Below are 15,562 nucleotides of genomic sequence, written 5' to 3' on the forward strand. Positions count from 1 at the left end.
ACAGACATACATTTACAAAATAGCATAAGAACAATACAAACAAAACAGAGTTACAGACAAAGTTGTAGGAAAAGAGAATTTTATTATATCAAGTTTCAAAACACTGATCCAGATAAGCTTTTTACTTTCCTAGCTTTAATTATGACAAGGATAAATAATATCAAAAAGAATAGTATTTTTGTATAGTAAGTTCATATATTAAATATTATAATTTCCTCACTAGCACCATTTTAACTCATTATTTAAATGATTAGTATGTGCAAGTGTATATTTAAATGCTGTGTTTATATTAAGCCCTGGAGTGTTATCTCAGGAAAACACAACTTTATGTAATTAATGAGCAAAACCCTGAACTGGTATTACTGAAATGGGCTTGCTCTACTTACTCTCCTTTTTGTATCAAAGGGGAGCTTTGATTGATGTGCTTACTTTTTCTCTGTGAATGTCTAGTTTGAGTTAAAGAGAAATGAATAAAATGTGACTAAAGTATGAAGCGGTAGTATAGTAAAAGAGTGTGGGTGTTTCTTAACTTGCAGGCAGAACTCATCTTTTAATCATGTCTTGATTACATTCTCACTTCTTTTTTTTTTTTTTTTAATCCGGTACCGGGAATCAAACTCACAGACTTGCGCTTGCCAGGCAGGCGCTGTGTCGCTGAGCTAAATCCCCAGCCACTCATTTTAACTTCTGACCATCATAAAAACTCAATTACAGAACATTTTTGACAGAAAGTGCCATCTTTTTTACCTTTTTATTTTGTACTGGTAAATAAATAAATATATATAGAGAGAAATAAACGACATAGGTATAGATATAGATATATTTGCCTACATGAATTCATTGCGTAATTCTCAAATCAGAGTAAACTTAGTTCCTCAAATATTTATGATACTTTCTGGTGAAAATGATCAAAATCTCTCTTTTTCTTTACTTTTTAAAAGTAACAGTATGATACCATATTCGATGCTTTCATTTCAAGTGTCAGCGCAGGAAAACTTCCCAGCCTAACTAACTAGAATTTTGTTTACGTTTATCAACTTCACATCATCGCTGTCAACATTGTTCTCTCTCATGTGATTTCAAGTTTTGTAGTTTAGAGCCTCACAACCAAATTTAATCGAGACATATAATTATGAAAGTCTATTTAAACATTTTAAGTACTCTTTGAGATGTCCGTTAATATATTGTCTGGAATGTTGCAGATGAAGAAAGAAATTTATATACATCTTTCCTTTCATTTCAGAAATTCCTTTGGGTGCCTTGTATGCATTTGAGAGAGAAAGAGAGAGAGTGAGAGAGGGAGACACAGAGAGAGAGAGAGTCTCTGTGTTTGTGTATGTTATTTTATAATACTGGACACTGAATACAAAGTTTTTATTCAGCCCTTTATGTTTTTAAATATGAGATAAGTCCTCCCTGTGTTGTCCTGACTGGGTTTACTCAAGATCTTCCTCCTCAACCTCCCAGAGTGTCAGGATTGCGGCTGCGCGCCAATGCACCCAGCAGCTGTGTCCATATACTATTTAGACCCCTTTTATCATCACTGTCCAGATTTAACTCTAGTCTGAGCTTATGGTAACTTATGAGTTTCCATGTGTGGTGAGTTAGTCCCCTCTGCTTTACAAGTAACACAGCGTGTTTGCTATCTACTATATAACTGATGCAATGAGACGAACTGCTAATTCTGCAAGAGTGAGGGAAATCACAGTAATTTTAAAATGCTCCAACTCTAACCCCACATCACGAGCACAGGGAAAATCACACATGTAAGGGATGTACAATCTGTATCTGGTCGTGATGCCTGCAGATTGGATTGGAGCTGGGGTTGTGCCTTGAGAATGCGTCTAGTTAAAGCAACCAAGTACACTCTTCAAAGATTGATAAGTTAGGCTAGGGAATCAAATTTTGTGAATCATTGAATTAGAATATTAAAAGAATTACATACTAAATGTATAGAATATCAAAAGGAATGTAAAGTATAACTTTAAAGCTAAAGAAAAACATACTAAGATAAATGATAACGTCAATATCCTCAAATATGTAAAATATGCACTCACAGACACACACACAAACACTAAGGAAGGGGCTGGGGATTTAGCTCAGCGGCACAGCGCCTGCCCGGCAAGTGCAAGGTTGTGAGTTTGATTCCCGGTACCAGAAAAAAAAAACAAAAAGCAAAACAAAACAAACACTAAGGAAAAGATTGAATGGAATAAACAATGTGAGGAATAGTAACAATTAGTGAGGAAGTGAATAATTTAGTGAAATCATAGAGATGAGTTTTGGTTGATGCTACTTCCATACCATAAACACACCATTGAAATCTGCCCATTCTAATTAGAGTTGCTTCCTAAGTTATGGATTTTTGCTGAACCTTTCAATGTTGAGCTTTCTCAAAAAGGATGCAGGACTTGGAGGTCATTGCTCTCCATTAAAATGTCTTGATAAATTTTATACTGACTAATTTCATAACTCTCATATGAAAATTCAAATAAAATTAGAAAATTAAATAATATTCCATGTTTCATGGTTAGTATATTATTAGTTCTTAGCATTAAAGAAGCATGTCATATAGAAAACAAAATCTGACTGTAGGAAGAAATAAAATAAACATTCACTGTACTAATTTCTAAGAATTATTCTGTATTTCAGAAAAATGTTTACTTAAAACATACTGTTAATTTTGAAATGAATCTGATAGGAAAGGACTTGGACAATGGAGGACAAATTGAGGTCAATAAATGAAATTAAGCATTGCTATACTGAAGATTAACACAGGGTTTGAGATTTTGGAAATTAAAATAATTGTAAAATTTCAAATTATGTACCTAATCACAAATATAATTTCTCCTTGGAAGGAAAAAGGATCATACATCGTATCTTTAATAACAAAAAATAAAGGCTCTGAGTTTAGACCTCATAGATTTTTATTTTTTGTTCCTTTAAAGAACAGGGAAAATCACAGTGTGTGCCAGCTTTATATTAAAAATTATTGAGTAAAGTCAAAGACAATGACATGACTTGAGCATCTTATGGTTTTTCACAGATGACACATGAACGCATAAATGCGCAAGGCAATGTTTCCACAGCGGGGCACTTTGTTCTGCTGGGATTCTCGGACCTTCCAAACCTCCGGGGCTTTCTGTCTGGGCTGTTCGCCGTCATGTACTTGGCTGTCCTCTTTGGAAACAGCCTCATAATCCTAATAATAAGGCTGGACCCTGCCCTCCACAGACCCATGTATGTTTTTCTGGCAATTTTTTCTTCTTTGGAAATCTGTTATGTTTCAGTCACTCTTCCCAGGATGTTGTTCAACCTCTGGACTCAAAGGAGAACTATTTCTAGGCTTGCTTGTGCCACACATCTGTGTTTCTTCCTTGTCCTTGGAGCCACTGAGTGTTTCCTGCTGGCCGTGATGTCCTACGACCGCTACGTGGCCATCTGTAACCCTCTGCACTATGCTCTGCTCATGAACCCAAAGAGGTGCGCTCAGCTGGCCGCTGGCTCCTGGCTCGGGGGGATCCCAGTGCAGATAGGGCAAACATGCCAGATATTCTCTCTGCATTTCTGTAATTCCAACCAAATTGAGCACTTCTTCTGTGACATCCCCCCCATTCTCAAGCTGGCCTGCGGGGACACATCTGCTCATGAGGTGTCTGTCTATGTGGTAGTCATGTTGGTTGCTGCAGTTCCTTTCATTCTGATCCTTGCCTCTTACAGCAAAATCATTTCCACCATTCTGAGGCTGCCCACAGCCAAGGGACGGGCCAAGGCCTTCTCCACCTGCTCTTCCCACCTGTTAGTTGTGGTTCTATTTTTTGGATCTGGTACCATTACCTACCTAAGGCCCAAATCCAGCCATTCTGCAGGAACCGACAAGCTGCTGTCTCTTTTCTACACTATCGTGACACCCATGCTCAACCCCATGATATACAGCCTCAGGAACAAGGACGTGATTGCTGCACTGGAAAAATTATTCCTTAGAACACACTGTCATGATTCTTAATGTTTTGGTTATGTAGTTATCAGAGAAACATTTTCACACTATGCAGTCTCTTTGGGAAGTTTATCACCTGTCGTTTGTAATGTATTTTCATTGCATTTATATATTGGCTGGTAATTTACTGTGCTTGTATATATAGCAGGTGCATTCAACTGTCTTCTTAAAGCCATGCCTAAGTATATTTTCCCTTAAATTATAATAGATGGGATGTCACATTTTCCCTGTCAGTATATAAATTCAAAACGCTGTCTTGTAGGTTCAATTTAATGGAGATTATTTTCCTGATTGTGCGTACCTTGTTTGTATTTGCTGACTTTTTAAAATCTATAGTATAAAATAGTAATTACCAACAGTACTTAAAAACCTAATGCTTCTTATGAGACGAGTTCAGTGAGTGAGTAAATAACAGAATGAATTCTGGGGAAATCTAGAGATTTTACAGAGTCAGCATTAAAATGAATTTATTTAACTAACTGTGTAGGAACATATAATTCTTTTTCATTGCTACCAGGAGAACAAATCTGATCGCTTAGCCATCCACTGAAAAATTTCCTGGGAAGACACAAGATACAAAGCAACACTCCTATTTGACTAAAATGGTTTTATTTTGTTCATGTATTTCCCTGATTTCCATATAATAATCAAGTAATCTCTTTTCAACAATTTACTCTTTCAACCAAAACACAAATATGTAGACATTGTTATACCTATACATACTTCCAAATGTGTTGTAAATTATTTCCATGTTTACTTGATGTTTTCTTATATTTAATGCACTAATGCACCTAAAATTTTTCACTGTAATCCTGGTTAAAGTATATAAAGTCTCCTAAAATTTAATCTGATAGTATTGTGGAAATTGAGCATGTTTCAAAAGAACCCCCAGTGTTCCACCTGTGAATACAAAAGTCTTGGAAACATAATCCACATTTAGAAAAAGTTGTTGCTGTATTTCTTTTGACAATTATTCCCATCTGTAGTTTTAACTCTTATTGTGAGCACATATGCAAAGCTGTGATAAGAACAATCTTAGCTTTTCTTCTGAAGGTAGTTGCATTTCTCTTTTATTTACCCATTTTTATTTTTTACTATCTAACATGTGATGTTAAATATTATTCATATAGTTTTCCATGTAAATCTCTGTGTATTCCTGCCTTATCACACAGTGTTTTATAGGACTCAAGGATTTGCATCTGATACACGAGAAAGACCATTTCAAAGGGCACTGTGATGGGAAAGATAGTAGATATGGTGGAAATGGTTCCATTCATCCTCCATTTCCTGTACTTTATAAAGTAGGATTTACCACGCTGTGGGTAAGGTAGTGTCTAATGAATTGAGATAACTGAATTTTAATCTCTTCTTTATGGAAAGTGTTGAGTAGTTAAATATCATTGAATGGCTTTCCCATAACATTTATATAGTAAAATGGTGATAATGCACTTGATCTTACTAACCCATAGGATCATTTTTGAGTCAAGTCTCATATCTAGGACTAACAAAAAATGGAAAAGTTTTGTTAGAGCAAACTTTTGTGTTGACTCTATAAAGATACAAAAATAGAGACATCACTGTTGATATTTTATTATATTTCTGTTCATTCATTTAAACATAGAATGCTACTCAGAGGAAAGTGATATTTGTTAATACCAATAATGTGGAAATTAACACCACTCGCATGCATATTCTCATATTTTACCATCCAGTAACGCAAAAATCTTACCCATCTCTAATATATCCTTTCTTTAAGATAGTCTTTTAAAAAAGAGGTTAAAAATGTAAAAAAAAAAACTATCATTTAACATGGAAACAGTACAGTTTGAGTCCTGAGCGGTTTATCAGCAATACCAGGTGACATCATCATAGGATGCCTCAGTGAATAATAAATTATACTAGTTAGGGACATAGTCAAATGGGAATGTAAACTAGTACATGCACTATGGAAATCAGTGTAGAGATTCCTCAAAAACTGAAAATAGAAATTCCATTTGATTGTGCTATTCTCCTTCTAGGTATCATCCCAGGAGTGCTAAAGTCATCACGTTAGAGGGATATGTGCATACCTATGTTTATACCAGCACTATTTATGATAGCTGGGTCTTGGGAGCAGCCTTTACATCCATCACTAGGAGAATGGATAAAGAAAAAGCAGTACTGATTGGCTGTGGAGTACTAGTCTACCATAAATAAAGATAAAATTGAGGCATTTGCACACAAATGGTGTAATTTCAGAACATAAGGTTACGTGCCATATGTCAGAGACACAAGCTTAAATATCACTTGGCTTCACTTATATGAATTATAAAAATATATCATAACTGAAAAAAGCTACATAGGAAATAAAGAGAATTTCAAATAATTCCGCAATTTATCTATTTCGTTGTTTGAAAAATATTTTAAGATATATGGTAAATTATTTTGTGTGTACTACTAGTTGTTTTTATTCATGGTAAATAAAGTTTAATCTTTTTCTTTCCCTTTAAGTTTTCTTCTGGTTTTGTCTATGTCTACGTCTATGATTTGTATGAGTTGTACTGAGTAACACTGTGGCCATTCTTTCAATATTGTAATACACAGTATATTAGCAATGCTTATTCTCTAGCAACTGTGTTGTGGAATTTTTTTTCTTTATGGAAGTAAGAACACGATTTTATATTTTCTTTATTAACACCGACTTGCATAACATTAAAATAACAGCAGAATGCCATATATATGAGTCTCCTCTCCATTCAGGTATTGTCATTCCCTGGACCGCAGCTTCAGACAAACCAGAAGCCTCCTCTCCACTACATCTGAACGCGCTGTGTCACATGGCAAAGGGCCTTGCAGAGATCATTCATGTTTTAAGCCTTGCAACAGGGAGAGTGTGCAGGGTGTCCCAACCTCATCACAGGAGGCCTGAAAAGAGAAGGAAAAAGGCATCAGTGCTGGCCCTAGGCAGAAAAAATAAAAGAAAAAAGAAAAATGAAAATGTCCAGCACAGCAATGCCAAGCGCTAAAATCACATCAGGAAGAACATTGAAGGTTGTGAGTCTGAGGACAGTCTGGACTCCATAGTAAGACCCTGCCCATAAAATAGAAAAAATTAGTATGAATGTGATACACGTCACAGCGCTTGCTGAAGTGATCCACTGTATGTGTTGACTTGCCCAGGGGGTATCCAGATGTTTGGTCAATCATTATTAAGTTTGTTCTTATGAAGATGTTTTCCAATTAAATTAAAGCTTAACTTACTAACCTGAGTAAAGGATTTTGCCCTAGCTCATGTAGGAGAGCACATTCTAGTTGATGTGGTTTCTCTTGTCTGACTGCCTGAAAAGCACAACAGATATGATTCAGCCTGTGGATGTGAACTGGGGCATGAGATTGTGCTGGGTCTCAAGCCAAGCGACCTTTAAACAGATCTACACAAGCAGCCACTTTGACACATTTGTAACTATATTGGAATTAAACATTTGCTCTTCTAGAGTATATTATTTTATATGATGAGCATCATATACTGTCATAAACACTGCACATTATATGCAATAACTATTATAGCTTAATAATGAAAGAAAGTATTGGGAGAACTGTAACTAATTTTTGAAAATAATTTTTTCTTCTTATATGTCAGTTTCCCCAAAGAGAGAACAAATGGTGGGAGAGAGAGGGGGTGGAGAGAGACACTGGCTGATAGGGAGACACATACACTGATACACACAGGTAGGTGATTTTCCTAATTGAGTCATTGCAGAGGCACTATCAGCTTTTGATTGTGATTGCAGCAGTGCAAGTGAAGGTAACAAATATCAGATCACATAAATGCGCACATTCCACTGGGCCCAAGCTAACACTGAAACCAAATTGTTGCTAAGCCTCAAGCAATGCTTTATGTTTCTAAATAAATGATTAAATTCTAAAACATGCACAGTAGTGAGAACATCACCACTGCATTCCAGTAACACTGCATGTCCTGGACATTCTCAGAGGTGATGAGGTCAGAGAACACCCTAGAGACGAGCTCAGCCTTCTGGTCAGCCACAGGCTTCCCTGTGCTCTCATCATAGAAGGATTTTAGTGATTAGATGAGATAAAGAAAGCGCTTGGGATTGGCACCTTCATAGTATTTATTACAGACAGAAGAGCTTGAGCCAGAAACATTTTAAAATTCCTTTGCAGACCCTGGGGCAGTGCCAACATAATAACCGAATATTTTGCTTGTTATTATTTTTATCTATTTCCATGTCCATCCTCCAAGGAGAAGATAAGATTTCTTGTTTTTTTGATTTAAATTTCAGTTTCCTTCAATTCCTGGTGACATTTTGAGTTTCTAAAAGCAGAGATTGATAGGAAACCGCTGAAGAGTAAAGGGCAACTGGGATGTGGGAAAAGAGAAGGGAAAGAAGGAGAAATTTTGTATGTATGTATATACATGACAGTTAACATGGTTGTTCTTCTGTCTTCTATTTCTATGCTGAAAGAAACTGTCAATGAGTCTTTGGTTGACCAGTATTGCATGTCATATCTGTTTTCACGAGAAGCCACTTTGAAGATATCAATATGTAATACAACCACCATTGTTAATTCCCTACCACTTTGTTTGTAACTCTGTATTGTCTGTATTGTGCTTGTGATATGTTGTAAAATGTTGTATGTCTGTTAATGTTTCCCTCCTTTTATCTTTAAAATAAAAAAAATAAAATAAAAGCAGAGATTGAAAGTTCTGACTGAATTCTGTGAGTTTTTCTAAAATACAAGTGATAGCCTCTCTTTATTTTTATGTGCTCACAATATGTAACCTATTCAGTGACAATGTAGTAATTTGTTTTGATTAGAAATTAACTTTTAACCATTTTTAACCAACATTATATAGTCAGCGATGTATACTAACTGAGTCTTTATTTTAGGTCAGAGATTGACACAGAAGGTAAAGAGAGAGGAACAACTGGTGAATTAACTTATCCAGCTTGTTTGAGAAGCTGAGGAAATGCCCTACTCTCCTTACTGTAAAAATACACTCACACTGATACTGACTGACAGCTTTGCTGCTATGACCATTAGAGTCCTGGCCTTTGTAGGCCTTCATTATTCACCATTGCTCCCGAATACTTATGGATTTCCTACAGTTACCACTCTACTCTTTATTATTGGGAGTGTACTTTTTGTGCTTTTTTAATGTCTCCATCTGAGTGTGATCACGCAGTGTTCGTCCTCTGTGTCTGCTTCACTTCACTAACACAACGTCTTCTACATGCATCCTGATGTTGGCTCGAACTCTATCACAATCTTGAGGATCTCGGAAGGGGCTCGTTCTCCAGGTTAGCTGTCCACGCTTCAGTACATTTTCTCTACATCCCTTTCCACTTTCTCGTCCGTCATAAATTCCATCTTCTGCTCAGACCCCTCCGTCGGCCAAATACTTTCCCACTGCCGTATTCAGCGAGGCGAGCAGCCGCATTGTCATCCTCACTGCTTATCCTTGCGTCTTTGTCATTGTCTTGAGCACACCCTCATGCGGTGGGTGCTCGAAAGCTTTCTCCTCCTGTGCATCCTGTATGACGCCCTCACCATCCTCCAAGGCACCATCGCGTTCCTGTACTGCGTGCCCAGTGCCGTGAACTCATGGCTCATGGTTAGAATCCGTTCTGTGCTTTGCATAGCTGTGATCCCCTGCTGAACCCTCGGATCTACAGCCTGAGGAGCAAGGATGTGAAGCACAGCGTCAGGAAAGTGATGACTCTCCGCACACTGGTGCTGAGCGTGGCTGTGTCCAGAGGGATTCAGTTCACGGTACTGCAGATTTTTCAGCATTTCTAGCAGAGATTATAGGTGAAATTATTCTGTCAGCGTGCTAGTCATATTTTAAAATTATTGTATAAAACAATCTAGGAAACACATAAACTTCACCAGGGTTCTGGATAATAACTACTTAATATACTGTTAAGAACGTTTTCAGATCATGCGAGTTAAGTATTTTCACCTAGGGAATAATATAGAAATTTTATGTTTTAATTCTCCTTCAGGAAATTGTGTATTTCTGTGTGTGTGTGTGTGTGTCTGTGTGTGTCCTCCTGGGGATGATGGTATGTACGCTTTTCTTCTAAGAATAAACTAATTATAAATTAAACATTATCAATAATTACCTTTCAGAATAAATTAGTCTGTTACATATGCATGATGCATTGCCTGGTATAAGGATAAAGGATGAACTATTTTGATCTTCAGGCTATAAATAAAATAGGACAGAAGCTCACAAAGTACAATGTAGGAAGGAAGAGGGATAAAAGCCTAAGTAGGCTTATCTGTTTCTTTTAAACTTAGAACACCTAACCAAATCACTAGAATTTCTATCAATCCAAAAGTAATAGAAATCTATACATTTCAAATTAATAAATTATTTCCTGCATTAATAGTATCACACCACTTTTATGAATGGACATAAATTCAGGAAGGGGATTAAAATGGTCTATATTTTACTAGTTTTTTGAGGAGTGGTTTGTATAAAGTGTGGACATTTTAGTAGGATGGTATGTAACTTCAAAAATATGCTAATTAACCTCATGTTCTTTACTAAGATATTTCTGAGTTCATGATTTTCCACACAGGCTCTCTCACATTCTCATACCTCATGTTACATGGGTGTGAGTTCAACATCGGTATGAGCACAGGAATGACATTGAACCTACTTTCCAGGACCTCATCCGCTTCTTGAGCTGGTACATTATATGCAGGATGGATGCTGCTGCTGAGGGAGACATAGGAGGGAGGATTTGATGACCGCTGGTGTGAAAAATGTTTAGGACAGAGCTGAAAATGTCATGGAACAGATGATGATGAGATTTCTTAATCATCAAGTAGCATTAAAATACAGGCTAACTATAGGACGTGAACATGATATAAAATGCAAGAGACTATTTATACAAAATGTTCAGAGTAAGCTGGAACCCCAGTAGGCAGTGCTGAGGGAGAGTGAATATCAGGAAGCAGATCCGATGCCCCGGTGGAGAAACATTTCAGCCTGTTGAATGGAGCACAGCTGCCGAAATGGCAATTGTGCAAATCTCTCAAAATACACAAACTTTTAAAGGGTATGCGAGCAGATAGTTAACAGTTATGAGCGTGAGTTATCAAAGAGTTTGAGACAAGACCACAGCAAGATATTTATTTGGGAGAGATGAATAAGTAAAGAGTGTGATCAGCTCATTAAGGAGAAAAGTTTTTTCAACAGCAGTCCAATCCTCAGACTGAACTCATCTTAGCAAAGGTGGAGACTGGTTCTCTTCAAGAGGCTGCAGAGCTGGTCCTTCTTCACGTGCGGGGCAAAAGGCTGGAGCAAATCTATCTTGTTATTTCAGAAAGAAGCAGAGGAAGCCTACATTCCTACATCCTTTTCTTCAGTAAAAATGACTCACACTTTGAATGAAATATAAAATAAGTATGTTTGTACATTGTGCAACATCTAAAAGCCGTTTTAAAAACTGTTCCAGAAAAGACAGAAAAAATAAGATAGGGTTTCACAGTTTGCAAATAGAATACTGAGCTACTGGTAAACATATTTAGCTTTAGATAGAATATAGAAATTAGATGCATGAACGTATTGCCAGTGTCTTTAAGAGTGAATATACATAATGCCAACACCATTTTTTTCTCTGACAGCACTAGAATTGAAATACAAGTTATGCTGCATTTCACAAAGTCTCAGTACACACCTAGGGACTGACTGTGAGCTGTTTCCTGTTGTGTCTGTTTTAAGTCAAACACATACACATACACACACACACACACATGCCCTCTGGCAAAATATAATTTATGGCAATATGAAAATATCAGTGCACACATATAATGTGATAAAGTATTTGTTCATCCAGATTTTGCAAAAGGTAATCTTCACTTTCCATGATTTGGCAGGGAAAGGAGAAGACAGACACAGGCTTTTTGCCTTGTGACTTGTATTTCTCTGTCTCTCTGCGTGTGTGCACGTATCCTCTAATTGGTGAATATGAAACCCGCCACATGCTGAGCTATGAGCGGGAGGGTGTGGCTTCCCAGAAACAGTGCACAATGCAATTTGTTAATAATTTTCTGAAGTTTCCAGGTTTTATCTACCAATAAGGTGAATGTTTACATTTTCAACATGCATTTTAGTAAAACATAAATTGTCTTTAATCCTCCCTCAAAATATGCCCTCGGTCTATGAACCCACACATCTGACCTTCTCTTAGGGAAATGTGCTTAGCTGTGCTACCACGGAGCCTCAATGACCTGAATTTACTCGAAAAATGTCCTTTCATGGCCACTTTAACCTTGGGCAAGAGCTGAAAGTAGGTGCAGGACGCCAGACTGAGTGAGAAACTGGAGGAGAAGGCGAATGTGATACAGAAGGTTAAGTGACACATCGTTTCTCGTACATTTCTTTAAAAACTGAAAGGATAAGTAATTTAAAGACCAAAGTAAAAAATAATGATATACAGAGAGAAGGTAGAATTGGTAGAGATGGGAAGTGAATCTGAACATGAGGAAGACGGGAGGGAGTGGGGGAAGGAGGGAGGTAAACAGAATCAAGGGGTGAGATGCACATGCGCTAATGCCTGCCATGTACGAGTTACGTAATGCAAACATATGCTGATAAAATCATTAAAAAACAAAACTAGGTTGAAACACGGTGGATAAGTCCACATCACAGTGATTTTATTTGATAAAAATTGCTCTAAAACATTTGAATGGGGGCTGGGGATTTAGCTCAGCGGCAAAAGCGCCTGTCTGGCAAGTGCAAGGTCGTGAGTTCGGTTCCTGGTACCGGAGAAAAACCAAAAAAACCAAAAAAAAAAAAAATTGAATGTTTCACGATGTCTAGATAAACCATGGAAAGACAGCTGCTCCTACTCTCAAAATGGGTCACATTGTTTACCAGAATTTAGGATGCCTTTTGGTCACTGCTTAGCGGCTCACAGAGATGCTCTTCCCGCAGGTTATAAGGAGAATGTCACAGCTACCTGAAACAGTTTATACTGGTAAAAGCAATGAAAGGTCAGCAAAGTTTCAGTGGGAGGACAAACAAAACTGGGTCTCTAAGGAAGAGGCTTCCAAAAGGACACCACGTTTAATCTGGCCAGGTTATTACTGGCCCATTCTGGAGTTGTGAAATTTCTTATTACAATGACTTTTATTTTTTAGACTCTAACCTTACAAATAAATAGTTGAGTACGTGTGATCTCTTTACTTGCATTCTTTCCTTTACATTTCAATTTTTTGCTCTACGAAGACCTAACTCAACCATCCGAAAAAGCAATGCATGAGAAGCACACACACAGAAACAGAGCTGCAGACATTCCAGTGGGGCCACTGTAGGAACAGGGTGGGCTCTGGTCCTCTGGAGGTCACCCAGTCCCCCAGGCATCACAGTAGTGGACCAGCGTTTAAGCAATGTGAAGAACTTCGCACTGTCTGTGAAGATGCTTGCAGAATTTAGAAGGCAAATTTTCATGAATTTTCAATTTTATGAAGAACAATCATGAGTAAAAGCAAATGAAATCTTTTTTGAAACAAACGTGGAACTCTATATATTTTAGAAAAACCATTTTCACCCATAATGCTTAAATAACTTTCGTACACTATGAATTATGCTCACAGGGTACAGTCCCCAAGTACAATGAATTTCTATTCTTTGTTCAGTATGTTCCACTGTAGAAGGTCTGGAACAGGTAACAATGAATACTTGATAAGGAGTTCCCTCTCCAAATTCAAAATACAAAAATTTTAAGCATCAGTGGTAGTCCCAAAGACTTAGAGGTAGCAGAGAAATTATTTAAATGACTTAAGCAGAGCTAAAAAATAATACACATTCATTTCTTCTGAACGTAGAAGATGTGGTCCAGTCATACCCTTAGTGAAATGCAGAAGGATGACAAGGGACCAGAGATGGGAACATTCTAGGAACTGTGGTGACAGAAGGCCGTGAGTAAAGGAATATCCATGGCACGCTCAGCCCTGGGAGCTAAGAGTAGGAACAGCCTACAAGCCCTGTAATGATGAACAGATAAAGAAAAACATGTCATACCTGTAAAACAATATATCATTTATCCATCTAAGGGAAGGTTATTCTGAAAAATTTCTCAGTGTGGGTAAATATTTACAGCAGCATGGTAAATGAAAGACTACCAGAAAAAGCCCAGATTGAGGGCATCTGTTGATATTTGCCTCCAGGATAGATGAACACATGGAGTCAGAAAGCAGCTGAGAGTTGCCAGCACTGGGGGGAAAGTGGAGGGTGAAATCACTCTTGCTCCATGTGTGTCTCCTTTGTGCTGATGAGAAATTCTCAACAAGTAGACCGTGGTATTCACTCCGCAGGCTTTGGCCTGTGCTACACACCGAAGAAAGGTTGAGTGTGGATTTTGTAGTCCATATAGTATATCTCTGTAAACATATCTTTGAAAAATAGCAATCGTTCAGTAATTTAGGAAACAAAGAATGTGAGCACTTGAAGTACAAATGAAGAAAAGTGAGGTTTAATAATAATTCTTTGGGGAGGGGCTGCAGAGGGTTAATTACACTCTGCTCCTGGTAGACTAGGTTGAGACAGATAATGTTTTAGACCAGAAAACTTGTATGAATTGTACATATTATATAGTATAAAATTAATTAATTGTTTCATTCTAACATGACTTTGTAACTCTATTAAGCACTTAAGCTCTACCTGAGCTTCTTTTAGGTCTGTAGTCTCAGGGGGAAACACAGATCCAAAAATACAATTAATAACATGTTTGCACAAGAGCAAAGCCCAATAAAAGTAGCTTCAGAGAGTTAAGTCCCAAAAGCTTCCGTTATAATAAAATGCTATCGGCCTAATAATGTTCAGTTACCACAGCACCACTCACCTCAGGTATGTTCTTGAGTTTCCCAATTAAAAAATAATATAAAAAAAGAAATGAAAAAGCATAACTTGATTGGAAAAAACTTAGAGATTTTATGCCAAAGTGTTTAGTGGAACACAATCTGAAAACTAATTTTTAAAGTTGACAGTTTCTCCTCAAGATTAAAAGATTCTAGCAGAACTTAGTAGTATCCACAGAATGTCCTTCTACTTATTTTCCTCTAATCTGAGTCACAGGCTTGTTTTGCTCATTTTATCATTTTGTAAGTACGTGTATAAATTTAGGAGACTGTTCTTGGCTAATTAATGCATATTTTCAAGATAACATTACAAATATGTACCATATTGGAAACAAGAATGTGTAAAATTTGAAGTCCACGTTTACCATATATTAAAGTAATCTAATCAAAATAATTAAACAAAAAGTCTCACAAATATACATCAATCACATTCCACTTCTCATATTTCAATTAAGAATCATGCACACAGGAAAAATACATCACGTAGTCATGAACATTCATACACACAGGAAGAGGAGCTACATGTTTCTAACTTATAATTGTTATTCATCTAGTTGTCAATTTTTATACACACAGTATTGCTATATGCAATAAAAGGATTCATAAAATGAGACAATGCAAACAGATAATGTAACAGATGAAATAACAGACAATGTAACAGATAAAATATACTTTTTCTACTTGTAT

The 15,562-nt window shown here is 37.0% G+C and overlaps 1 protein-coding gene across 1 annotated transcript; it reads left to right on the forward strand.

Moving 5' to 3' along the window:
* Nucleotides 1–3,046: 3,046 nt before the first annotated feature.
* On the forward strand, nt 3,047–12,094 carry LOC102008019 (olfactory receptor 10AG1-like). Its single transcript, XM_005408210.2, has 4 exons — nt 3,047–3,975; nt 9,491–9,577; nt 9,643–9,772; nt 11,891–12,094. Exons 1-4 carry the CDS (start codon nt 3,047–3,049, stop codon nt 12,092–12,094), a joined length of 1,350 nt encoding a protein of 449 aa, XP_005408267.2.
* Nucleotides 12,095–15,562: the final 3,468 nt, after the last annotated feature.

Source organism: Chinchilla lanigera, unplaced genomic scaffold (assembly GCF_000276665.1).
Source record: "Chinchilla lanigera isolate Chin_1 unplaced genomic scaffold, ChiLan1.0 scaffold00110, whole genome shotgun sequence".
NCBI lineage: Eukaryota > Metazoa > Chordata > Mammalia > Rodentia > Chinchillidae > Chinchilla > Chinchilla lanigera.

Excerpts from the sequence above, each read along its gene's own strand:
- LOC102008019 (XM_005408210.2), top strand. The coding sequence starts at position 3,047 with ATGACACATGAACGCATAAATGCGCAAGGCAATGTTTCCACAGCGGGG. Across the intron at positions 3,976-9,490 it reads ATTGCTGCACTGGAAAAATT|CCTCATGCGGTGGGTGCTCG; the intron begins ATTCCTTAGAAC and ends TCTTGAGCACAC. Across the intron at positions 9,773-11,890 it reads CCAGAGGGATTCAGTTCACG|GGAAAGGAGAAGACAGACAC; the intron begins GTACTGCAGATT and ends ATGATTTGGCAG.